At 40.1% G+C, this 26,359-nt stretch overlaps 1 protein-coding gene across 1 annotated transcript; it reads left to right on the top strand.

Moving 5' to 3' along the window:
• Positions 1–3,437: 3,437 nt before the first annotated feature.
• On the top strand, positions 3,438–24,475 carry OPRK1 (opioid receptor kappa 1). Its single transcript, XM_009508169.2, has 3 exons — positions 3,438–3,797; positions 17,971–18,323; positions 22,996–24,475. The coding sequence occupies exons 1-3, from the start codon at positions 3,538–3,540 to the stop codon at positions 23,526–23,528; spliced, it is 1,146 nt and encodes a 381-aa protein (XP_009506464.1). The 5' UTR covers positions 3,438–3,537; the 3' UTR covers positions 23,529–24,475.
• The last annotated feature ends 1,884 nt before the right edge of the window (positions 24,476–26,359 follow it).

The following is a 26,359-nucleotide window of genomic DNA, read 5'->3' on the forward strand; positions in this document are numbered from 1 at the left end:
AAACTGTTGTTTCTTTCTCCTTCACTTCAGCCTAACCTTTAGGACCCATTTAACTGAATATTTTGTGGCTGTATATGCCCATATTTAAGGTACTTATACAAGCAAAATAATTGCTTATAAGAGATAAATTATCAATGGATGTCAAAATATTGCTATCGTAAAGCTTTCCTGTATATTTTAGTTCCAGAATGTAGAAACGTCCGGGAAAGATGTGAACAAGAAGCTGAAAATTGCCAAGTAAAACTATGTATGAGAAGATATGGACAGAGTCTGGATGAAGGCCTCTAACTGGTAGTGTTCCCCTGGGGGTCTGTGCTGGGTCTGGTACTGCTTAATATATTAAACAGTATGGATATTGGGACAGAGTGTAACCTCAGCAAGTTTGCTGATGATACCAAGCTGGGAGGAGTGGCTGATACACCACAAGGCTGTGCTGCCATCCAGTGAGACCTGGACAGGCTGGAGAGCTGGGCCCAGGGGAACCTCATGAAATTCAACAAGAGCAAGTGCAAGGTCCTGCACCTGGGGAGGAACAACCCCATGCACCAGTACAGGCTGGGGGCTGAACTACTGGAAAGTGGCTCTGTTGAGAAGGACCTGGCAGTGCTGGTGGACAAGTTGACCATGAGCCAGCACTGTGCCCTTGTGGCCAAGAAGGACAACGGTATCCTGGGGTGCATTAAAAGGAGTGTGGCCAGCAGGTCAAGGGAGGTTATCCTCCCCCTCTACTCTGCCCTAGTGAGGCCACATTTGGAGTACTGTGGCCAGTTTTGGGCCCCACAGTTGAAGAAGGACAGGGAACTGCTTGAGCAAGTCCAGCAGAGAGCTACCAAGATGATCAGAGGACTGGAGCATCTCCCTTATGAGAAAAGGCTGAGAGACCTGGGTTTGTTCAGCCTGGAGAGGAGATGACTGAGGGGGGATTTCATAAATACCTATAAATATCTAAAGGCTGGGTGTCAGGATGATGGGACTAAGCTCTTTTCAGTGGTGCCCAACGACAGGACAAGGGTCAATGGGCACAGGTTGGAACACAGGAAGTTCCACCTCAATATGAGAAGAAAACTTCTTTCCTGTGAGGGTGACAGAGCAGTGGCACAGGCTGCCCAGGGAGGTTGTGGAGTCTCCTTCCCTGGAGACACTCAAAGCCCACCTGGACGTGTTCCTGTGCCCCCTGCCCTGGGTGTCCCTGCTCAAGCAGGGGGGTTGGACAAGATGATCTCCAGAGGTCCCTTCATTCTGTGATTCTGTGATACAGCAGTAGTAATTCCCTTAAGTACATCTGGAAGATCCCATGGATTTCAGAGGAAAAAAACAAGTTTGGGGTACATTTCATGTTAAGATCTCACTTTATCTTCCAAAAAATTATTATTTTGCTACGTCTGTGTGCCACCCTTAAAATGTATTTGGCTGAGGGGTGTTTTTGTCATGTGTTTGCTAAATTTTGCATTTTTATCCATATTCATTAAGGATGAAACTTTTAGACAGCTCTATACAGATGATAGTGAGCAGATGCTATTGTTCTGGAGCAAGGAGTGACTGCAGTCAAAGGCATCTCCATGTCTGCAGAGCCTCTAAGAGGTGGGATTCTGTACATTTTAAACCTCTTACATGACTTTTAACCCTACGGCTGACATAATTTCTCCTCTTAATTGTAGGTTTAGAAAAAAAAAGTTGTTTTAGAAACAGAAACTGCAGCCTGATCACAGGCACTCAGCAAGAGGAGTGCAAAGTAAAGTTTCAACATTAGAAAAGGATGAAGGAAACCCACAGCCCCTTTCCTAGCCATCTAAGATTCACCAAGTGCTCAGAGAGGGAAGACAGTCTGCTATTCCCTACAGAGACCTGCTTTCCTGCTGCACGCTTTCAGATGCAGCCAGCCTGGCTGCTCCCTACCTCTTTCAAGGGAGTGGGAGCAAGTCAGGGTCTTGCCTCACCTCTCACAGTTTGCCATTTAGAGGGACAAGGGACTCCTGGTGGGGATTTCAAGGTCTGTGTGCAAATTATGGGATATTCTGAACGCAGCTTGGAGTGCTCTCAGCCCCTGCTTGCTGGAGTATATTAGGGATAAGCTCTGAGGGCTGTGATTTCTGCACACACCATCTCACCAACTCGTGATTGCAGCTGGAGCCTGAGGAGAGCTGAGCTCCAGCAGTATTACAGGGAATTCTTGCTTCTCACACCATGTGAGAAGCCAGGAATTCAAATGGGCCAGCTTGAATAAACTAAGGATAGTAATAGGGGTGCCTTTCTCTGCTTTGGTAGCCAGCTTGTGACTTCCCTCCAAGTTGCAGGTGTAAAGGAACAGGGGCACAGCCACCCAGCAAGAACTGTTTTGGATGCATAACTGTGAAGCTGAGGCATGAAAGAGCTGATGGACCAGGCAAGGCATCTAAACTAAAAATTCCTGTTTTATTCAACATCTACTATTCTGTAAAAGCATGTGGGATTCAATAAGGCAGAGAGGATCATTGCTTGAGGCCTGGGAGTGCAGGGGGAATGAGGAAAGTAAACTCGGAAAAGTGTATTAAAAATAAGCATTCATTCATTGCAGAACTAATTTTTTGCTTTTCTGTTAATTTGTCTGCCTCTCATTGTTTAGACAGAAGTCATGTGAGCTTCTGAGCTGCAGGGACAGAGACAGAGGAGAACGTGTGCATCAGTGCAGAGTGCTGCCGGAGCCTTGGCAGAGTGAGAGGGAGGCAGAGGGAGCCTGAGAGGGAAAAGGCGAAGTGGTGGGAGCTGGAACAGCAGCAACTGCTACTACCACATCACAGCTCATGCCTGGGAATCGGCTCCATTGCCAGCACGCCTCTCCGAAGGTGCAGGTGCCTCAGGTTCAAAAGTCCTAAAGGTCGGTGGTACTTCCATGAGCCAAGCTGCTGCTTTTTTTTTTTTTTTCTTTCTTTCTTTTCCTGCAAAGAACATCTGTTTGAGGACTCCGCTCTTTTTCCCGGACTGAAAGAGGTATTTTCTGTCATTAATCTTTATCTTCTTTGAAAGCAGGTATGGGATTTGGAAAAAAATAACTCAGAGCAGGATGTCAAAGCAGATGTGCAGAGACATGGTAGGTTTCTCTCTCTCTCCCCCCTTTAGAGTAGAGCTTAGGCAGTAAGGAGCACCTGTCATTAGGATACTGTTTGATTTAAAATATGGAGGATGGGAGAGACAGAGTTAAAGTATGGGGGTGGATCTCAGCTGTTTCCCATCTGATTTGTTTCTCTGTGCATTCTCTGAAAGTGAAGGAAAACTTTCCTTGTGCGTCTGGAAGAGCAACACTTACCCCTTACATAGTGAGATGTAAAACTTGCAATTATTTAATATGAGTGTGGTTTGCTTAAATCTCTGCTTGGTGAATTACAGTTCCCATCACAGCAGAGCTCCACTTAACATATAAAAATTTGGGAGGTCTTAAAGTCCAGCAGCGGTGATAGCACTTCTGTTTCCTTCCCTCTCTTCCCTCTTTCCAGTGTACTTGCCTCCTGCTGTTTGCACCCTCCTCCCAGTCTCCCTCCTGCCCCTGGGGGCTGTGCCCCTATGGATGCCCCCGTACAGATTTTCCGTGAGGAGCCAGACTCCACCTGCTCCCCGGGGCCCTGTCGTCCCCCCAGCACGAGCAGCAGCTGGCTCCTGGGCTGGGCAGACTATGACAGCAATGCCACTGGGGCCTTCGGGGATACCCAGCACAACCACACCAGCATCTCCCCCGCCATCCCCATCATCATCACTGCTGTCTACTCGGTGGTCTTCGTTGTCGGCTTGGTGGGAAACTCTCTGGTCATGTTTGTCATCATAAGGTAAGGGGCTTTGGGGTACCTGTTGGAAGAGGTGCAAATGGCCATCCCTAAATTTGACAGTGGAGGGAGTGGGCTGGTTTATGGAAGTTCTCTGGGAGTGCTTACATGAGGAGCTGGAATAAAGTAACTGAAATGACCCAAACCTTTTCAGTCCCGGTGGTTTGCCCGGACATGCAGTTTAGAGACACAAGGGAGAAGCTGTTTAAAAGTGATAAATCCTGCAGCCTGCGAGAAAAGCTCTCTGTGCCCTGGAGCCACGTTCTTCAGGTGCCCTCTAGGGATGAGAGGCTGCTCATATACAGGGGAGAACTCCAGTGGAGGAAAGAAACTTCTGCATGGCAGCATTTTTCCCCTGTGAGGTGTCCCCAAGAGATGGCTTCTGTGCCTAGTTGTGTGGATGCATTGCTGCCTTGTCACCTAGTGGCCCATTTAAGAAGGTGGGGGAAAAAGGAGACGATAAAGATATGTGGAAATGCTTAATGTAAAGCAAGGGATGTTTTTTCTCTGTCTAATTGTGTTTAACTCTGGTTTTTGGTGTTGGATTGAAGAAAGCAAAGCAGATGATGAAACACTTTTCCTATTGTTTTTTCAGGAGACAGGAGAGAGCTGTGTATCTGTGTTTGTTAGTTTTACATATTAAACCACTTAGTGAAATGCACCAATACTTACACTTGCACTTATACTTGTGTACTGGTGTATGTATTAGCTTGCACTATGACTTCTTTTTTTGTCCTCTGCATTTGCAATTTAGTAAAATGTTTGGACAGTGCAGATCAGCAGGATGATAACGAGCAACCAAGGGGACTTAAATCATGCAACTTTTTGGACTCTTGCTTCACAGTCCATTTGAATCCTGCAAAAAATTCTGAAGAAAAATTGTGGAATATTCATTGCTCAGATGAAATCTGTTTGTACACAGAAAGAAAAATGGAGCTTTTGGAAGGGATCTTGTAAGTAAAGCATGCATGATAAGGGTCAAGCAATTGCAGGATGGTGAAATAACTGTCAGACTTGATATAAGGGGGAGTTAACTAGAAGCAGTGAAGTTGTTGATGAGGTACATCAAGAAGGATGAGTTCTAACTAGGTGAGTACTCTTGAATAATGGAAATAAAATCTCCTTTAATAGGCAGTGCAATAAATTAAGATGCTTGTGATCAATGTGGGGAAACTGGTTTCCTCCAGCTTTGTGATGCTGTAATTTTTATACCCTGTATGCCCTTTCACTCTTCATTCAGAGTAGAGATTTAATTCCTTTTTGTATTTCTCTTGCAAGAAGAGAGACTCCATACTTGATACACACAGAGTTGCAAAGGCAGAGATTTTCTAAGCCATCAGTCACTGACATTGATAGCTGATTAACTGGCATGGGCAGTGGAAATAAATTCAAACTTAGCTAGAGCCCTGAAAGTTAGCATGTATGGATTATAAAAATACATAGGTATTTCTTTTTTTTTTCTCTCCATTACCATCCTAAGATTATTTTTGTGAGGGTCTAGCTAGATATGGCTTGCTCTCCTACCAGTTCCTACATTAGCTTTTACTTCAGTTTCCTCTTGATCCATCTCTGATTACAACATCAAAAAAGTAAGTAAGTATGACAAAACACCTGTTGGGTTTTTTCTTCTTTTATTTTGTTTTCTGTATCCCCCATCCTAAGTTTTATCTGTGGTAAATGCTTTAAACACGTCTAGAATCATTAGCTGAAGTGCATGTATACACAAACCTACAGTTTCAAATATTTCTTATGATCTTGAAATATTCCAAATACTTGTGCAAGAGGTGTATTTTCTTCATTTTTGTCCTAACCTCTCATGTCCCTCTCTTTCCCTCACATCCACTCTGCTTAATTGCATCTCAAGATGGGTTTTCATGACCCATTGAAAAATGTAGCCTGCAGTGACATCCTTTTGTGTGGAAAGTCAAGGCCTGTGGGAAGTTTGTGAAAGAATGTGGCAAGGGAACGGGGAATTATGTCCCTTAGCCATCCCACATTGTGTCTCCTCCAGCTGCCACAACTGTAAAGGAGGATGGAGACAGACTGTGGCTCTTCTTTACCTTCCAGCAGAGCACAAGGTTTGTGTGAGGCCCCTCACTGCCATTTCTCATCTCTCTGAATTCCAGATCTGCTCTTCTCCTCCTAAGACTCTCTGGACCAGCAGGCAAGGCAGGCATGTCTCCTCCTCCCTTTGCTCTTTTAAACAACATCTGATATTTTACAGCTGGAAGGTACCTACAATGATCATCTAGTCCAACTGCTGACCACTTCAGGGCTGATGCTGAGTCACCTTTTGGTGACACAAACACGATCCCTTATGTTCTGAGACTTTCAGTGAACCTGTTGATGTGTCAATGCTGTGGCAGATTCAGGAGACTCCAAATAGTCCTGAGATGCCTCAGAACAGAATTCAGCCATAAACTGTGGCGTAGGCAGGCCTTGGCCTGTTCCTTGCTTTAATACCCCCTTGGGGAAGTTTTGATGCTTCTGCACAAGGGCTGCTGAAGAAGCTTATGGAGACTAGAGAGTCAGCACCTCAGCAGCCTGCGTGGAGAGCACTGGGTGTCTGAAATCTCCGTCAGGTGTGGTGGGGTGTGTTACCATTGAGAGAGAAAACCCTCTCAGAGTTCCCTCAGAGGGAAAAATAACAGGACAATGGCACTTTGACAACACGTACAAGCTCCTGAAAGAAAAGTTGCTGAGTGTGGTACAGCTCCCATAAATAGAGATTTGTGTTGAAGAAAGAGTGGGAATGATACTTTAGCACAGTGGTGGCAGCATGGCCTGTTAAACTATGTCTTAGGAGACCTGGATTCTTCTTGTGGTTTTGTTACCAGGCTTCAACACTTTGTCCTGTCCTGAGAAGGTAATTTCAAGGCCCTGTGACTTGGTTTTCTCATGTGTAAAATGGAGATACTGGTATTCACTCTCTTTAAACACACAGAAACTGATAGATTTAAAAGCCAAAGCCCAGTCACCAAAAGTCCTAACAGACCAAGGCCAGGATGATTGTAAGCACCCCAGACTCCTTGGGCAAATTGAAAATGGTTATTTTTAATGTGCAGAAAGATATCTGTATTGAGTATGCAGTGCAACCTGCACTCTTTGCATGCCCATTGCTGTTGGGTCTCATGGTGTGGGTGGTTTGCAGGAACGCTACCCATATTTGGATCAGCTGTGAGGCACATGTCCCAGCCCCAAGGGATCTGCTGTCAGGCCAGCAGCTGGCCAAGTGGGCTGACAGTGCCTTGCTTATACCAAGCCATGACACATGGCATGTAACACTCTCCTGTGGCTGCTGTTTTTCCTTGGGAGAGAGTAAGAGGGAAAGAGGGCACCACATTGCCTCTTGTACTGGTGGGAAATGCAGATATGGTGTGGGAAGCACAGTCCTTCCTTATGAAGGAGGAGAGGAGGCATGAAATGGGTTTGTAGAAAGAAGGTGAAATTATCTGACCTCACCAGAGTAAAGATATATAGCTATGTGTGTCTTGGCATGATCAGAAACTATCTCAACCCCAAAACTTTTCTTCTGAGATTAGCTTTACCTCTGAGGTCTTCAAAGCTACTTCTGGAGGTGAAATAGTTGGCTGAGGTTGATAAATAAAATTACTTGTCCTTGGAAGCAAAAAGTCTTTTTCCACTTCTCCTCCTCCCTCCTGACTTTATTTCTCTAAAATTTAGTGCTGGCTTTAAAGAAAATGGTGCTTTCTTGTGGCAGCTGGAATGGAAAAAAAATCTCCTGACTAAAGTTACAATTTTAACTATGGATTGCCCTTATCAAAGCCATAAACATACTCTCATAAAAAGTCTGAGAGATGCTACCTCTTACCCACTCCAGACTCACTTTTTCGATATATGTGCTGTACCCTCATTGTGCTGAAGTCATTTATTGAGAGCAGCTGCTATCATCAGGATCCTAAACAGCCAACCCTTTATTTCTTTTAAAATTATATTTCAAGCTTCCAGTGAACTGGATAATTTTCTACATTCAAAAACAGTTTTAACAAGAGGCTGTGTCACAGATATGTAGATTCATTCCTAAGGGAAAAGAGAAAGCTTGTATTTCTCTGCTTAGTGTAATGTTGAAGAAAAAGTATAACTAGTAATACACTTTTGTTCTTATATTCATCAAACCTAGTGACATCTTATGTAACAGGAAGAGTCTATTAAGAAATGTCATATAAAATCGACTCCTTTCCAGATTGTTTTTAAATATTCTTCCTCATTCATTCCAAACAAGAATGAAAAATAAAAAAAAAAGTATAAAAAATGAAATTAATTCAATATATTGGTTTAAATTAATAGTAGATTTTGATAACATCAAAATCTTACTTGTTAATTTGCTTTAAAATACTGTTCTAATTTTGTTAAATTATATTTGGAAAGAATATTGTTCTGAAATGAAAAATAACGCTCCAAAAGAGTCAACCTAACTGAATCACCTGTTACCTATTACTTGCAGTTTGTCTGATTTAATTGTTTTATGAAATCAAGGGTTTGGCTACTAAAAGTAAAGGCCAAGCTGTACTATACTTTGTGAAGTTTATGGCTTCTTGTCTTTTTTAACATGATCAAACCTTTTATGCCTTACTATTATCAATATAGAGGTATCAAATGGATTGATAGTAATTAATCACAGGACCTCAAAAAGCATCTGGCCTTACCTCACTGAATGGAGGTATTCTTGGTAAGTTCTGCAGGGTTTGGCCAAACTTGGCATAATTTTCATCACAACTCTGAAGTCTGATCATTATCAACAGCTTTTACAGATGGTACAAAGACCAGGGTAACAGGAAACATGGAAAAGGACAGGTTTAAAAACCAGTATTGGTAGTTTGACAAACACAGCTCATTTAAACAAAATTTGAATGTTTCTAATACTTTTAATACCCTGCTAGACAATGACTAAGTGAGACCCGGGGTTTATGAGCTGACAAGAAACTCGAGTTCCCAGTATGATGCTATGATAAGAAGACATTGAAAAAGCAGAGAGAGCAGAGGAACGGAATATATACTAGAGATAGTATTAGAGAGAGGCTATAGCTTATAATGAGTAATCAGTTTGGCTTCTGAAAAGTAATTTGGTATCCATCCAGACACTTCTGCTGGGCTAGCAGCCAGCTAGTCATTTATTTCAGAGAAAGGCGTAACTGGAATCAATGTCTGGAAGCAAGACAAATTACAGGGAGCCCTTTTCAACTGGCAGAAAGTGAAAACTTATAAGAACTTTCCAGTTTGGCTCCTGGAAAGGCAGAAAGCTTAAGACAGCTTGCCTGTTCTCAGCCAGGAGAGTGGTGGGGAAGCTCATGCTCCTGGCTGAAGCATGGGGAGGAAGCATGGCATTGAGATGGTGTTTTGGTGGTTGGGGGGGTGGAGGGACAGACTGGCTGGCTAAGCCCCTCTGGTGTGGGGGCAGAGTAAAGGAACAGTGGGGACCTTTCGTTTGGTTTTTCCCAACAGATAATTTTGAATTTGCTGAAAGGGTGTTGTGGCAGGTCTTAACTTGGTGACTTTGGATGCCCTGGGATGTGCTAAGAGCAAGGGAGGATAATCTTCCCGGCTTGCCTACTCTCACTGGGGAAGTGAAAGTACCTAGACAAACTGTGATTAGTTTTTCCCTTAAGTGAAATCCTCTGAAACAGATGAGTCCCCAGGGAGAGTTTTCATATCAGTTACATATTGCTTTCTAAAGGAAAAGCATCCAGAAAAAAACTTTGATAAAATCTACTGCTAGGAAGTTTATTTCATGCCTCTGTTTTTGTCCTCCCATCTGTAAGAATCAGGTAATTCTTGCAAAGTGGGAACCCTGTGCTGTTCTTCTTAAGGAAGACTTTGTGATTTGTTTATTTTTAGTCTCTTTTGTGGAGTTTGAGAGGCATGAGGAAACAGCAGTATGAATGTCATTTTGTGCACAGATGTGCGCACAAATTGAATTAGCTCTGGGGAAGGGCTGTGTACAGATGGAACGAGGACATGGAAAGAGGAGTGTCCCACCATGCCGGCATTCTGCAAAATGTAAAAATAATATAAATAAAGAATATGTAAAGGTGCATAGCATTTCCATGGTCCTATTGGGAAGTCTGCATGCTAGCCTGTGTATCATATTTGAAATATTTGTTTCTCCTGAAGCCAGAGGGTTCAGATCTCATTAGATTCACCTTCTAATCCCTAGGGCAGTGAAAATTTATTCTAGGCAGTTTGCTGTTTTCAGTTTTGAGACATTATTTACAATGAAACCTCTGTCTTCTCTGCATGAGTATGAAAGCCTAACATGATTTACTTCAGTGCATGAGTTTCCACTAATACCTGGCAAGAATACGTGCAGAATGTTTCTGTTTTCTCAGCTCCTCACACCAATCCACCTGTGCAACACATAGCGCTCTGCCTGGCTGCTCGTCTCTGCTCCAAAAGTCAGTGCATTATGAGTGAATAGCTAGGGTTCCCAATGTTAGCTATCATGCACCTGGAAGACAAAGGATTTTATATTTGCTGACTGACTATGTAGCTAAATCCGCATTGTAGGCAGCCTGGCCACTGTGGCTACTGTAGGACAACTGGGAAAGGTCTCCTTGAGTAGCGACAGATGGGAATCTGCATGGCAGGATTAGTTTGGAGAAGCTATTCAGTTCACACCCAGAAATTTTTTCTTTGCCACACTGCTGGCTAACAGACAGCATCAGGACTTTTACACATGCCTTTCAGAATGACTGTCTTGTTGAAGTGTGCAGGAGAAGAATATTTTTGCCAAGGAAGCTATCAGCTATGCTGTTCAATTGGCTGTGTCTTAAAGTTTTCTGCATTTCACTTGTATCATCTCCTTTGGGAAAGCATGTGCTTAGTTGCTCTGTGCTTCTCTGAGGCAGGTGAGTAAAACAGATGAATGTGGAGAGTCCAGAGAAAGGCTCCCAGCTGCCTCCTATGAGGGACTGATGACTTTTACAAGAACTTGCTCACAACTGATATATGCATTTGTTGCCTTACCACATAATCCTATACTTGTTATAGAATGAGGTCCCTTGTCTCCCATTCAACTTTATTTCAGGAGTGCTGACCAGAGATTCAGGTCTCCACACATCCAAGTGTGTAGTTGTCCTATAAAACACACCCAGCAGTGGCAGTTGTTATTCATCCCTGTGGCAAATTGAGACCAGGTGCCCTGTTATGAGAACAAGAGTGATACCCACACCCCAGACCCCTGCATGAGAGACTTATGAATTCTTTTCTCATTTCTCTCCTTCAGAAACCTCTAGGGGAAGCAAATGTTCAATAGTACTTGGCTGCTTCCAACCAACTTCTGCATACATAGTTACCTATGGAGATCAGAGCCTCTCCAGAAAATAAGAAGGAAAGTAAGACCCTGAAAAACCTTCTGCTGGGGCTGCTATCCCTGTCTCCTTGAGCAAAGAGATTTGTTCTCTTTGCCAGGCAATCTCTGACCTACTCACATACCTCTCCCACAAACACATAGGAAGAATTTTGCTCTGCTAAGGGAGCTCATGTTCTTCATTAAAAAAAAAAAATCCTTCCAAGAGAGAAGAATAATGGGAAAGGTGGATATTACCAGAGACAGAGACTCAGCACTCACCAGGGCAATGTACCTGTGGCAAGTAAGAAGTATTAGGGTGGGCTGTGTAACACCCTGGGGAGTCCCTGTAGCATGACTGGTCACTGGAAAACATCTGCAGCAGCATAGTTTCTCAAGAGACAGAGTCAGCTGCTTGACAAGGTCTAGATTCATCTTACTTACCAACAGAGGTCAAAAAATCAGGTACATAGTCTAAGCTAATTGTCTAGGCTCCCTAATAATAATAATAATAGACATACTGGTTTTGGATAAAATTCTTCATTCTCACTATTTCAGTTTTAGCCACAGTAAATCACAGCACCTTGACATTTCTCTGAGCTCCCCAAGCAAAATATTAGAAGCACAAATTTCACACTATTGTTATTTCTAACGTTAAGCATATTTCTTCAAAAAGAGGCTTTTAAGCTCACATAAAAATATTAAAAGTCCTTATCATAAAAGGAGGAAAAAAAGTTCATTTTTGCAAAGCTGTGTGAATTTTTCTTCATTTTGACCAGGATATATGTAGTCTTGAACTCCTCTTGTATAATTCATAAGCTGGTTGTTTAGCTCAAGAAGGAAAGCTTCAACATCTAATCTAAATCTGCAAGATCTTGAGCACGCTCAGTTTATGGCTAGTTCAGAGGAGTAATGGTAGTGGTAAATTGTAAGGATTTTAATGATACCTTCTGACATTCAAGCAGATTATGCTTCCCAAGGGGAGAATAAAAGACAAGATCATGCTTTTCTTCTTTAAGCTGGTTAAAAATAGGTACCTACAAGTGCTTATTAATGAAGAGAATTCCACTTTAGGATATTATTCTTTAGGCAGCATGTACAATTTTTTGTAGCCTCCTAACTATTTTGATGTTAAAGACAGGCAGCCTTTAAATATCTGCAGAAACAATGTTTGTCTTTAAATAAAGTGCTTTCTGAGGTCCTATGCCCTGCTAAATTCTGGCTGTCATTCAAAATGTGGTAATAACATATAACCCAATATGAACATGGAAACTCCAGCATATTGATTTTTACATTCTTTAAATGACCTCAGACTTAGTTTCATATTGGCATAAACCTTTTATATTGGCTTATGAAGATCCAAAAGATAGCTGAGCCATCCTTTGGACATGGTACGTGTTTTGTGTTTAGAACGATCCTTCTGGGTTAGTTTTTATATTTTTTTTTTTTTTACCCTGTTCTGATGTAGTGTGATACTGAGTGTGCCTGACTATATCCTTGAGATTTAGAGCTTTCCTGACTAAGCTTTTCAGCTGCTTGATCTCCCTATACTTCATTCAGAGGAACCTTGTGGAACAGAGCCTGCATCTTACCGATAGGTGTTTTTGCAGTCTGTTTTTAGATGTGCTTAAGCTTTCATTTTCATTCACTGACTCAGGTGTCTGCCAAAAATATGCGTTTGTTTTACCTCATTGTATTTCATGCTTTTGTACTTTCGTTCTGCTACTGGAGTATGTTGCAGTATATTTTTTAGTCTTGCTCCCCTCCCCACCCCTCATTTCATACTGCAGGGAACATTTCAGCCTATTACAGTTACCTGAAAAAAATTTGACCAGAGCCTCCTTCTCAGCTTTTATTAGCTTTACTAACGTTACAGTGTACTTTAGAATCACACTTCTCTCCTCTGCTTGAGATAATAGCTTTAAGGGACTCTACTGGCAGATTTAGTAGTGCATTTTGATTTTTTTCTGAAAGCATACCAACTTCTTAATAGCATGCTTCCTTTTTCTGTTACCACAATTTCATTGATAAGCTTAGTCTGGAGGTGTGATTTCTCCCTATTTACTTTCTAAAAAAAAAATATGTGCAAAGTAAATTCTACTCCAGAAGGAAAAATACAGTAATGATGAGTCAACTGAGAAACGGGGAATTTTCTAAGGTCGATCAGTCAGTTTCTGATTTCCTAAAGTCAGTCTCAAAGAACTTTTGGAAAGTGGACTTAGCCCAGATCATGGTAGTTTTGCAAATTTTACCTTTGACATGTAAGTAGACATCATTTAAATCTTGCTCCTTAAAAACTCTTGTCATATATCCATCAAGAAAACACATCCAAACCAAGATTTTATTTTTCACTGTTTTTGTGCAGGGTTTCCATATATCTTCTAGTTATTTAAGGTCTATAGAGGCTTGAGGCCTGCTTATAGCTTGACAAATAGTCTCAAGATCCACCAAATAGCTTAAGTCATGAGAGGTTTTTCTGCCTTTTGAAATTAGATTCTAGCACCTGATTTAAGAGAAGGACCTTCCATTCCTATGTAGCATTAGAAAAGCTGTCATCTTGTTATAAAATCTTAGTATTTAACAAACCATTTTCTAGACACTGAATTTCCCATGAACACTTTATATGGCAATGGTTTATAAATATTTTAATGCTGTTTGAAAGTTATATCTAAAAGACACTAAGAAAATCACCACTGTGCATTCCATACTGTAGTTATGTCCAGGTTTCCCCTATCTGTTCTGCTAGACTAATTAAAGCAGATAGCAGCATTTTTTCCTTACATGACATTCAGGTATTTGATTGGTACTTTTAATTTTGCAAAGGAAGATGAGATTTGCTGACATGATCACTTCAAGTTCAAGTTCAGATTTAGGTGAATGGAGGGTATGGTGGGAAAACCCCGAACCACATAAAACATTGCCTCCTATATTTCTGTGCAATAGAATGAGTTGTAGAAAAGCAGTTAAATCCCTCATCCCGTGTTTGAGTCAAAATTCTATCAGGGTCCACTTCAAAGTGTCTGACAGCAACAGCAGTCACTCCACTACTTTAACTGGACTTTTGATTAAGCCTTCAAGCACATATCTTCAGAGGCATGTAGGCATTTAATAATGTTTAGGTGTTTAATTAAAGCCATTGAAAGGAGTTTGGATGATTGAGTCCAGATTCTTAAAGGCATTTCTGAATTTTATGAACTTCTAAATGAATGTATGATTTAATCTATATTGCCTGACAACTTCAAAGGCCAACATTGCATTTACATGGAGGCCAATGCTTTCAGGTGAAAGTAATCAAGCTCTTTACATTACTAGTATGAGATCATGACTTTTAAGGTTCCATCAGAAAACATGTTTGGTTTTTGGAATTTTGCTGAGGTTAACCAGTGCACCCTTCTTCCCTGAGCTAGGTACATGATCCTTCTGCAGTGCCTGGGAGAACTGACTGCCTAAATGTAATAAAGTATTTATTGGAGCAGTATTTATTCGTCTCCCGCCTTCTTGTTCAAACTCTGGCAGAACAGGAGTCAGGTGCCTATTCTGGCTCAGAGTGAGTGGTGCAAGGAGGCATCTGTGGTCTGGGAACTGGGGTGCATTTGGACAAGACCAGCTACTCATGGGACCGCCAGGCTGGTGAGATGTGGGGAAGCACTAGTTGCACACCAGGTAAGGTTGTCAAAGCCTGGGATTGTTATGTGCATATGTGCCCCTGAGATGAGCTAAAGCTTTCACAGACCTTTATGGCAGGAATGGCACACTGTGGATTTTTTCTTTTCCCTATTATATTTTCGCCTCCATATACAGCTTTGATTTAGTTACACTGGAAGTTGTCTAAATGCTGATGCTGGGATGACTATACATTTATTACTATCTGTGAATGAGAAGACATCCTTCCTGTTGGATCAATAGCAGTGAGGAAAAATAATTTTCTTATCTGTGCATGTTTTGTACAGGCCAAAAGTTAAAAATTGCTTGCTTTACATGTACATAGGCAGTACATGTAAAGTGAACATGCTTTATGTTGCAGCTTCAAATATTTGAATTTTGAAGTTACCTAAAAAACTAGTTCTATTTTACAGAGGGTCTTTCCTATTCTGCTACTGGAAGGCAAGGGGGAGAAGGAAAACGGGAACTGGGAAAATATGATATATATGATCACAGTTTCATACACAAAAAAGAATTTAATTAAGGTTACAAGGGACAGGAAAGGCCATATATAAAATCTTTCAGATATTTGATTTCTCAAGGCTAATAAAACCCTCCCAGTTATTTTTCACTACTTGTCTAATTTTCTTTAAGGAAAAGAGGTCAAACTAATTCTTCTGTATGTGAAAGCAAACTTTCCTTATCCAAACCCTTAGGGAAGTTTATAAAGATCTACAGAAGTAATGATTCAGAAGAACTATTAATTACTTCACCTCTGCTTATCACAGGCCATTGCATTTCATTTAAATATTCCTGTATTGAGTCTAGTAACTTGTATTTGACTGAAGGACACCCTTTGCAAAACAGCAGACATTGATTTGGAGGCATCAAAAGATGGAAAAATTACTCCTTTCTTGTGTAATTTGTTCCCAATAATAATCACCTTAGCTGTTAGGAAAAATCTGTCGTTGTTTCTAAGCTGTTTGTCTGGCTTTGACTTTTACGTATTTGTCCTTGTTACGCTTTTCTTTGCAGTCTGAAAGAGCTCTTCAGTACCTGCTATTTTCTCCCTGTGGAGGTCTTCAGACACTGTAATCAAGTCACCTCTCAGTGTTCTTTTTGATAAACTAAATGAGCTGAGCTCTTTAAGTTACTCAAAGTAAGATTTTTTTTCCAGTCCTTTCACTTATTTTTGTGGCACTTTTTATGCATCCTTTCTGACTTGTCATAGTCTTTTTTTGCAATATGAACAAGACAACAATTCCAGATATCATCAGTGATGTCCATAGAAGTAAAATCACCTTTCTACTACTCCTTTTCAGACATTTAATGGAAATTAGTCCATTTTAGCAGAGATTTGCAGTCTGAGTGTTTAGTGAGTTTTTACTCAGCCTTACAGCCGAGATGCACTTGGAACTGCTTTTTTTTTTTTTTTTTTTTATGAGGAGGAAAGTTCCTAGTCCGTTAAAGTGCCTATATTTGTTTGTCCTAGCTATATACTCTCATATTTGTGTTTGAACAGTGCCTTATGGGCTATAATGTGCCCTGCAGGACAGACTGCCTCCTCTGCTGGAGGGCCTGTGAGGAGACTGATCTGGGAGGGGGCAGAGCAAGTGCCTCCTTGCTCTGCCTTTGATCTCAGAGAAGCTCCAACTGGGGCAGAGGGACCCTAGGCCGCAGGGGTCATGCCATCAGTGTAGAGCTTTTGTCACTGCTTCCTTTTGGATGTCTTGGCCCCAAAATTTCTAATGTTCCACTGGCTATAGCTTTGTTCAAGATGTGAGCCTGGGTATGGTATCTGGGTGAGAAGGGTTTACTTTCTTTTCCCTTGCAGTTCTCTTTTCTATGCTTTGAACCAGTGTTTGGTTTCATTTTCTCAGTAAGTCATAATTAGAGTATTTTAGAAAAACCGATGCTACTTTTAACATTCCGTGTTGGTCCTAAAATGATGTTTCTGACCATATTTTAATTAATGGCTAATTTAGTCATTGGGGATTTAGTCAACACTTTCAAATTATTTTTTATTTTATGGATCAAAGTTTTAAAGGCAAATAGACACATTGCCCTACATGTTCATTAGCTGGACTGATCAAATCTTATATGTCCACTATAAACTGTTAATGCTACATGTCAAAATCTAGGTAGACATGTTTCTGTGTGTGTTGCATGTGTACTTTTTAGTTTGGACACACACTGAAAATATGCACGTGAAACAGTTTTGAGAAGGAAAAGCTGTAATTGAATCTTGAAATAAATTAACAGCAATGAACAGAAGTAACTAAGGGGAGGAAGCATTTCAGAAAAGCGAGTTAGGTATATCCCTATGTTAACAGGCTTTCCTTCATCTGTTGTGTCCGTGGCAGAGCGGGAAGCAGTCCTCCACATCCTGGGACCAGGCTGCGCCCCAGAGTCAGACTGTCATGAGGGCAGAACAAAGCAGGGTGATGTCTCAAAAAACCCAGATCCTATTCTTCTGTGTAGGCTGAGGTTCTCACCAGCTGGATAAAACAAGTGCTTCATTTTGGTGAAATTAAAGGTTGCAGTCAAAATGCTATGGTAATTTTTTTTACCCACTGTGGTATCCTACTTAAACAATAGTCATCTTTTACATTGGCAGTCGTAAAAGAGAGGACTGGGAAAAGCTGAGGATAAGAAAGGAGGAGAAATTGGAAATGAAGGAGCAAAGAAGGGAAATGACTAAAATTTATCTTATACAAATCATTGCAGTGAATTCAAGGAAGAGAAACTTTCATATAAGAGGCAATCTAGCCTGGCAGGTGTAACAGTTAACATGGACTCTTACCACAGAATGGGATAACTATTCCTTCCATAAAACAAATCCAGAAAGATCACAATCACTATTTAGCTACAAGAAAAGGAAACACAAAAACTTTTGATCACTTGCAAATGTAATAATGATATTTTCTTGTTGAAGGATTTGAGAAGATAGAACTGAAGCCAGCATTTGCCTAATTAAATTAAACGTATTCTTATACCTGGTTTTGCCTGTGGTGAATAGTTCTAGCTGCTAATGCAGGTGCTTAGAGACTGAGTCAAATGTGTTTGCTATTATCCCAAAAGTCTTGCATTTGTGAGCACCTCTGTCATAAATTAAAAATTACACAAAACCCCCCAACTACGGCAAAGCCTGACTGATAAGCTGTTACATATCTGAACGTGTATAATCATATTTTGAAACAATAAAACCTTATTTTTTTTGTTCTTCAGGTACACAAAGATGAAGACAGCAACCAACATCTACATTTTCAATCTGGCTATGGCAGATGCGCTAGTTACCACAACTATGCCTTTCCAAAGCACTGAGTACCTGATGAACTCTTGGCCCTTTGGTGATGTGCTGTGTAAAATAGTTATTTCAATTGACTATTATAACATGTTTACCAGCATATTCACGCTGACCATGATGAGTGTTGATCGATACATTGCTGTGTGTCACCCTGTGAAGGCTCTGGACTTCCGTACGCCTCTCAAGGCAAAGATAATCAACATCTGTATCTGGCTATTGTCCTCATCTGTTGGTATATCTGCAATAGTTCTTGGAGGTACCAAAGTCAGGGAAGGTGAGTGTGAGCATTCAAAATTAAGTCTATTTGTTTCTCAAATGACGTAAAATGTAGCTTGGAATGCTGACTAAACCCAACTGATTCCTTTTTCAATAATCTGTGCATGCTCAGCGTGTTCATCTACATTCCTTGATTCAAAAAGTATGTCTAAATTTCTGACATTTTGAAATATATTGTGGAACGTTACAGTAGATAAATCATTTAAGTGCAGATGCCTTTGCCAACTAAAAGAAAAAAATGCACTTTGAAGCATTGTCCGTGCTAGAATAAGGCTATCAAAAGCTAGTAGCAGCTACCAGGGGAAAATAATCAGGAATTTGATCTCAGGGGACAGATCAAAGATCAGTTTAGGAAGAAACTTGAAATGTGGGCTTAAGGTGGTTTTTTGTACGCATTTTGTGAGAGTAGTTCTGCTGAAGTTCCAAAAGCAGAAGCTAGGTTTATTGCCACTAGTATTACTATTAAAACTATAGTTAGTATTAAGACGTGGGAGCTTATAATCAGCAGCCATTTCACAGAACTTGAAGGAGTGGTGAAGAAAGGAAAAAAGTCAGTAGCTGGAGAGAGAAAATGAAGATAAATTCGATGAAAATGACAGTATCTCAATTTCTTGTATAAAAGGGATGGGGATGTACATGGAGACTTGGAAAGGCTGAGAGTCAGGATCAGCAGAGGAACTGGGAATGCAGACGATGGTAGGGAAACAACTACAAGAACATGAGGTCAGAGATATCTGTACGCAGACCACCTGTGAGCTCTGCTTGAAATTTATAATCCATGAAGGGCTGTGGATTTAGCCCCTTTAACTGGTGATTCATTACCAAAACTGCCCTGCTACGGAGTTAATCTTATTTTGAAATCCTCCTTGAAAAGGAAAAGGGAAAAGCATTCTCACACACATATACTTCATACCCACAAGTGGTGCAGGAGCACCTCAGTGTCTTCAAAAGGCCTGAGGCCTCTAATGATGTTGTTGTGTTCAGGCCATCTGTTACGGATGGCTCAATAAAATACAAGGCATGCATATTTATTTGGTGGTAGTCGTCTTTGAGATGTAAATAATCTTTTGAAGAATGATTAATAAGTTCCTGAATTAACAATGTTTTCTATTAGAAAGACTCCATTCCTCCCAAGAGAAATGGTAAACTTTACATAAGGACACTGTTTTATCTGGCAGAGACAATAAATGCTGTGTGTTAAACTGTTTGGCATGGATCGATGCAAAAAAAACCCCTTTTCAGTAATGGCTGCTCAAGGGCTGATTGATTTGGCTGAAGATGTGTAGATTTTGTTCTTGCTGTTGGTATTCTGGTGGGTAGGTGACAGGAGAGTCATCTGGGAACTCTTCTTTTAGCCCTTTGGGGGTTCAAGTGTCTTGGTCTGCAGTGCTGTAACTCTTCTCCCCAGAAAAGTTTTGACAGGCTCTATAAAACAATGTCTAGCTCAGGAAACATTCACTTCCAGGCATCTTCATTTTGGAGGTATAGTTATCTCACTGTGTAGGTCTTGAAGGCCATGGGACATTGGCTCGGTCAGGTGTTTTGTGGAGCGTGCTTAACTAGCAGAATACTCCTGTCATTCACTGTAAGATCACATTTAGATCAAGGGGCTGCTTTGAGGCCAGCAATGATTAAATGCCTTTTCTACACCACATGGCAGGCAGCTCTTTTTTTTTTCCCCCTGAAACAGAGACTAGTAATACACAGCTCAGCTGGGCCAAACAAGGTTGGAAATTATTGGCAAATCCTTGTCAGCCCTGCTTGTCTGATCTAAGGTGTCTCTTGAGCATTCACTGCCAATTATCTTGTCTGGTGTGTTCATGAATTGCGCTGATAAATGACGAAGGGGAAAAGCAAGGATCCTCCCTTTGTGTGAGAGCTGGAGCTCAGGACTGACGCTTTATGTTATGTTGGTCAAAATAGTTGTTGTTTATATGCTACAGGGCCTCTCTTGGATTCAGATTTAAACAACAACTGAAATAAAATGAAAAGTGATTATATTTAAAGTTCACACCCCATGCTCAGTTAGTAGCTTTTGTTCTCACAGTACAGGATTGCTCCCAGTGGTATCCTTCTGGATATATTTTTCCTGCAGAACAGATTTTACATCTGTGTAAATATTCCCTCTCTGGCCTTAATGGAACCTTTCTTGCCAAATAATTGTTCACTTGAAAAAAAAAATCAGAGGTATTCTTAGTAGACCCAATAATATTATGGAGGCTGTTTGAGTACATTGAGTACAGAGGAGTATGGATGCCTGAAAGTGGCATAATGAATAATGTACCTAACAGAAAAATGTTTCCTATGTCAAGATTAAGATTAATCTTAAATGGTATCTTATCAAACACATTTTAACATATATTTACACTAAAATACCATCTAGAATGCAGTATTTTTCCTTAAACATATCAATGTATTTGGAATATTTGGCTTTCAGAGTGGAAAAGGTCATCAGCATGAAATCTTAAGTATTCAGTTTGCAACACTTAGTTCTGCATCTTTTCGGGCAACAAGAATAAAATATAAATTTGATTTTATTCTCTTCCAAAGTTCCTGAAAATTATGATAATACTGTACATTATAACAAGGATCTTTTTTGATTGTTTAGCAGTTGTAAACTAGGAAAAAGTAAATGGGTTCCTTACAATTCATAGGATTATATATGTCACGTGAAACGCATGAATACTGATGAATTTAGAATAAGATTTTCTATAGAAAGTAAACTGTAATGAGATGTAAGACAATCATTATATTTGTATTCAATAACCTGGCATTGTAAAATACCATTACAACTATAAATTATATTAAAAAGTAGCAAGTATGACTTCATTATTTTGATAAACATATGAAAGTATGTCAGTAGATCTGAAGAGGCAGTTTCCCTTGGGAGGGGGTTTCAGTGAGTAGCTGGTTGTGGTCTGGAACAGTAATCTCTGATCACACCTCATTTTTATCCAGAACTGCACATCTGGATGCAGCTTTACTAGTCTAGATATTATAGCTGCTAGGCCATGATCTATTACAAATAAAAGTAATAATCAATGTGAGAACTTCTTTGAAGTTGATTGTTGACATTTCTAGAATAAAATTACGTAAAAGACACTATACTTATGAAAACCTAGATCACAAAGGATTTAGAAAAATTGACTGTCAAGATCCTGTTAAGTCCTACTTGTGCTGTCAGCCTAGCATCCTCCATTAGGCTTGAAAGATATGTCTTTTCACTCTTCAGCTTTCAGAATCATCCATTAGTTGTTATTTAAAACAAAACCTCAAAATATTTAGCTTTAATTTCAACTTTTTTATTTGAATGTTTTGGTATTCAATATCACCTAGTAACAGCTTTGCGATATCTAACTACGGAAATGTCTATATGACACCATAATGATAACTTCCCCCCCAGTTGTTTTTCAAAACAAATTCTCTACAATATCATCTTGATTTGTGAAGCATTTCAATGGCAGGGAAATATTGCTTGATGGAAATTTTCTGACTAGTTCTGCTGGAGACAGATATGAAAAAGTGATGTGCAAGAGTATATTGAATCATTCCACCCTTAGATCTGATTCAATAAAAGCCAATACATAACAATTTGTAGAGGCACAAGAAACTTGATGGAAAAATGAAAAAAAGTCCAAAGAATAGTGCAATGCTTAAGAGGGTAAAATCTAAGCTACAATTCAGAGTGAAAAATCCCTGTATTACCTTGTCTGGTATTTAGTAGAGTTTAACTGCTGATAGTAGTTGTAAATTTGCCCCTTCTCTTGCCCTACCATTTATCTTGTTTCTTGGTTTTCCACATGGTTTATGTGCTAGAAGGCTCCAATGAGGTCAGCAATTGAAACCTCAAGTATTTCATTCCTTAGCAGCCTCCTGTCAGATGGAATATTTCTGGGAGATAAAATCAAGTGACAGCCCGTGACTCTGAATCCTGGCATGGGCAATCAGAAAGGGAGTGGGCTGGTGTCAGTGGCCCAGATCCTGCCATCTCTGTGCAGGCTGAATCTTCAATGACATGATCTGCAAAAAAAGCAGCTTCCATTTGACTCCACTCACACACATATTTTATTTGCTTCTATTTAACTGAAAAGAAGCTGCTGCCAGGAAAGAAGTTTTTCTGAATGCAAGCACTTATGTGTATTCCATTTGTACTGAAGAGGGCATGTGGGAAAAGATTATTACACAGTTATCATGTATTGGCAAAATATTCCTACGACTGAAACCTCATTTGGCTCCCACCATTCATGATACCAAAAATCTGTCTCCACCCACAGACAAAAACATACGTAGTTTGATAATAATTACGAGATTTCTACTCCACTGAATATGGTACTCATTCTGGCTTTAAATTTCAGTGAGATTCAAATGGAAACATCTTTACAAATTTTTATTTTTGTGCTCTGCATTTTTAGATCGTCCCATGGGAAACAAATTTTATACAACATTATGCATTTTAAAAAGCCCCTATCTCTCTAAGTATTTTCTAGAGACAGCTGCATAAAGCCAGTTTCAATGGTAATTGAAAGATTTCCTTGGAGTGATTTAATGATAACTCCATTTATTAGTATCACATTACATGATAATCATTTTTCCTAGCTTATGCTATGATAATTACATTGTTTAGATATCTAATAATAAAGCAATTTTCTTCTTGCTTCTTTCATTCCTAGATACTGCTAGCACTGAATGCTCCTTGCAATTTCCAGACAGAGATTATGTGTGGTGGGACATCTTCATGAAAATCTGTGTCTTTGTCTTTGCATTTGTCATTCCAGTTCTCATTATAATCGTTTGCTATACTCTGATGATCCTCCGTCTTAAAAGTGTACGGCTTCTCTCAGGGTCTCGAGAAAAAGATCGAAACCTGCGCCGCATCACCAGGTTGGTTCTTGTGGTTGTGGCAGTTTTTATTATTTGTTGGACTCCTATTCACATTTTTGTGCTGGTTGAAGCATTGGGGGATGTGTCCCACAGCACTGCTGCTATATCCAGCTATTACTTCTGTATTGCTTTGGGTTACACCAACAGCAGCCTCAATCCAATCCTTTACGCTTTTTTGGATGAAAACTTCAAGAGATGTTTCAAGGACTTCTGCTTCCCCATTAAGATGAGGATGGACAGGCAGAGCACCAGCAGAGTCAGAAACACTGTGCAAGATCCAGCTTATATGGGGGAAGCTGATGGGACAAACAAACCTGTATGACTAGTCGTGGAAATGTCATCCTACTGTCCTCAAGAGAGAGAAGAGTCCAACGACCTAGGACTGACACAGATTACTACTGCAGTTTGAGCTAGAATCACCCAGACAGGCTTTTCTCGAATATTTCAGAAATCCTAGTATTTTGAATTAAAGCAAGTTAATTAATGACAAACAAGAATCTCCTGAAAATAAGCTCATATGAAAAGGACCTGGCTGATGGTCAGGTTTTGGCACCATGTTGGCTGTACTTGAGCAGGTACTAAGACACACTTTTCGGGAGATAGGAGGTAGGTTGTACCAGCTGATTCTGGATAAGGGAAGTTCTGGCTTTTCTCTTCACAATACATAAGGTTATATTAAGCAACATTTGGTGGTAACACTGAGTTACGCCAGCAACTTTTGCCCCAACAGTGATTGCTTCTGAGCTATGTGGTTGACAACTCAATTTGTCGTACTCTTTTAGAGTGAGGAGTGTTGTTTATGTTTCTGCAGAAGAATGCCAGAGCTATAATCAATATTGTCCTCAACTAATATATCTGTAACATTTGTCTGTGCTGTGGAAATCCAATTTAAGCATGATCTGCCTACACACCAAAGTGATTCTGTGTCTGAGTATGGTAACACATTTTGACATTTAAAAATATTGGGATTTAAGGAGAATTGTTAGTATATTTTTAGCATGTGTTTAATCACCTGTGTGTAATGTTTTCTATGTGTGATTTTCCAAGACGATTGTATATTTATTGATTGTGAATAATATAATATGCATTTTCAGAGTGTATTTTGAACAAGGGGCTAGAAAACTTCAAATACTTCACTTGTTACAAAACTGATTAAAAATTGTGCCACGTCCATTACATGGGGGGAAATAATCACATTCCATTTTCAGTAAGGGGGACAAACAGACATACTTAAAAATAGTGCTGTATTTGTTTTTCTGGACAATTTGTAAGCAGACTAAAATAAATATTTGATGAATTAGAAACTAGTGAACTAGCACATGGATTAACTGGATCGATACAAGGGAAATGAAGATTAAATATACTGGATGCTTTAATGGCATTTGATTGGAAGTTCCCATTTTATTGATGATGATACATTTTCTTTGATACAGTCCTATGAATTCAGTAGATTTCTCTGATTTCCTGTGAAGATGGAGATGCCAAGGTGATGCCACTGTGAATAAGGTGGGTGCCTTCATTGCACAGCAAATTTTCTCAGAAACACAGATTGGTTTGGCCATACTGGACCAGAAATCCTTTATGCACACCAGTATAAATCATGAGATTTCCTCTTGTAGCTGGCAGGAGAGTTTCTGTGGAAATGCTGTAGAGATTCAGCCCTCTGCATAATTTCCACGTCCTTTATTGTTACTACAGTCGTGTATGTCAAATATTTTTGATACCATGTTGATTAACACAGTGCTCCTACATTCATCTTGTGGTACCAAACCAATCCTGAACAGTCAGTGATGTTCACAGCCTTTCAGTAGCGCTGCTGTGGGGAACAGAGCTGTGAGATTCACTCCACAGAATCTGGTACTTGAGAACTAGCTGCTTTAACGCAATTTTCTTTGCTAATGAAAACATTAAAGATAATCCTTTCTGGACAAATCTAGCACTTGCTGATTGTTTCCCTGCGATGAGTGAAGAGCTGACCTCAGGATACTTGATTTTCCTGGGGAAATGAATGATGTTCGTACAACTGATTAAGTCTAACTTCCTACTCTCTCCCTCTTTCTTTTTTTACATGCATACACCTTTCTAAATAAAATTCTGACCCTTAAACGGTCACAAAAAGAAAATGTTTAATGTAAAAATTGACAATCCAAGGTATTTATCAAGTTAGGAGCGAGTGAACTGTGAAAGAACTAGGCCCTAATGAACTATTTTCATTCCAAACAATCTGTGTTCTTGTTCATGACTTACCATTTGCATATGTATATCTGTGTTTCAATAGAGTTATTACTCAATATATTATGTGCAGTGCTCCTCACTGTAATGAAAAATCAATGTCTTAATTTGTAAAAAGGAGCTTTATAGTAATAAATTTTTTTTGTCATTATGTTTTTAGTAAGGAGATCATCTTCTCTATCATAGTGGGAGGAAAATATGAGATCCTAGCAATTTTTCTGTGGTATGGAAATATTAGGCTTGAAAAGTGATATAAGAATGTGTTTAAAGATTTATTTCTTTCATGGAACATTAACAGCTAAATTAGTCTGGATGCAGCAGAAAGGAGTCTTGGAGTTTTTCTTCTCACATTAAGCAGCTTACCACACTTCATTGAACAACAAAAGAAAGTTGGCCAAGAGTTTTTTTTTATAGCTGAGGAAGTATATTAAAATACAATATTATGCTTTTGCTCACAGAATCTGCTTCCAGATGATTAAATTCCCATTGTTTGTTCAGCAGTTCCCAGGCTGGAATGACTAACAGGCAAAACCAATTATTCTCACAGGAACATGCATGGTGACTTTGGAAACCTGTATTTAAGCCTTGTAAAGCACCTCACTTTCTCTGTAACTCCAGACAAATTACTTGCCTTCACTCCTGTGTAGCCACCTGGCTCCGTGAGGCAGCGCGAGGTGGAGGAAGGGCTGAGAGTTGCCTGGCCCAGCCCTGGTAGTGCTGGGTAGGGGATGGGGCAGCAGGGACAGGCTGTAGGCTGTGCTGTCCCATGGGTCCTGGAGGAAGGCCACATGGGTCAGACACGTGCAGGCAGATTGGGAATCAGCAGTACTTGCTGCAGCCAGTCTTACCTCTCTTCCTTTCAGGGGGGTCCAAAAATTCGATATTGCAAAAAGTGTGCTACATGGTCATTTGACCTGCCTG

This window comes from Phalacrocorax carbo, chromosome 2, assembly GCF_963921805.1.
Source record: "Phalacrocorax carbo chromosome 2, bPhaCar2.1, whole genome shotgun sequence".
Taxonomy (NCBI): Eukaryota; Metazoa; Chordata; class Aves; order Suliformes; family Phalacrocoracidae; genus Phalacrocorax; species Phalacrocorax carbo.

What these genes read in the sequence shown, in the direction of transcription:
- OPRK1 (XM_009508169.2), top strand. Translation starts at nt 3,538, where the DNA reads ATGGATGCCCCCGTACAGATTTTCCGTGAGGAGCCAGACTCCACCTGC. An exon ending in GTCATGTTTGTCATCATAAG is followed by an intron (nt 3,798 to 17,970) that starts GTAAGGGGCTTT and finishes TTTGTTCTTCAG; the next exon opens with GTACACAAAGATGAAGACAG. An exon ending in AGGTACCAAAGTCAGGGAAG is followed by an intron (nt 18,324 to 22,995) that starts GTGAGTGTGAGC and finishes TTTCATTCCTAG; the next exon opens with ATACTGCTAGCACTGAATGC.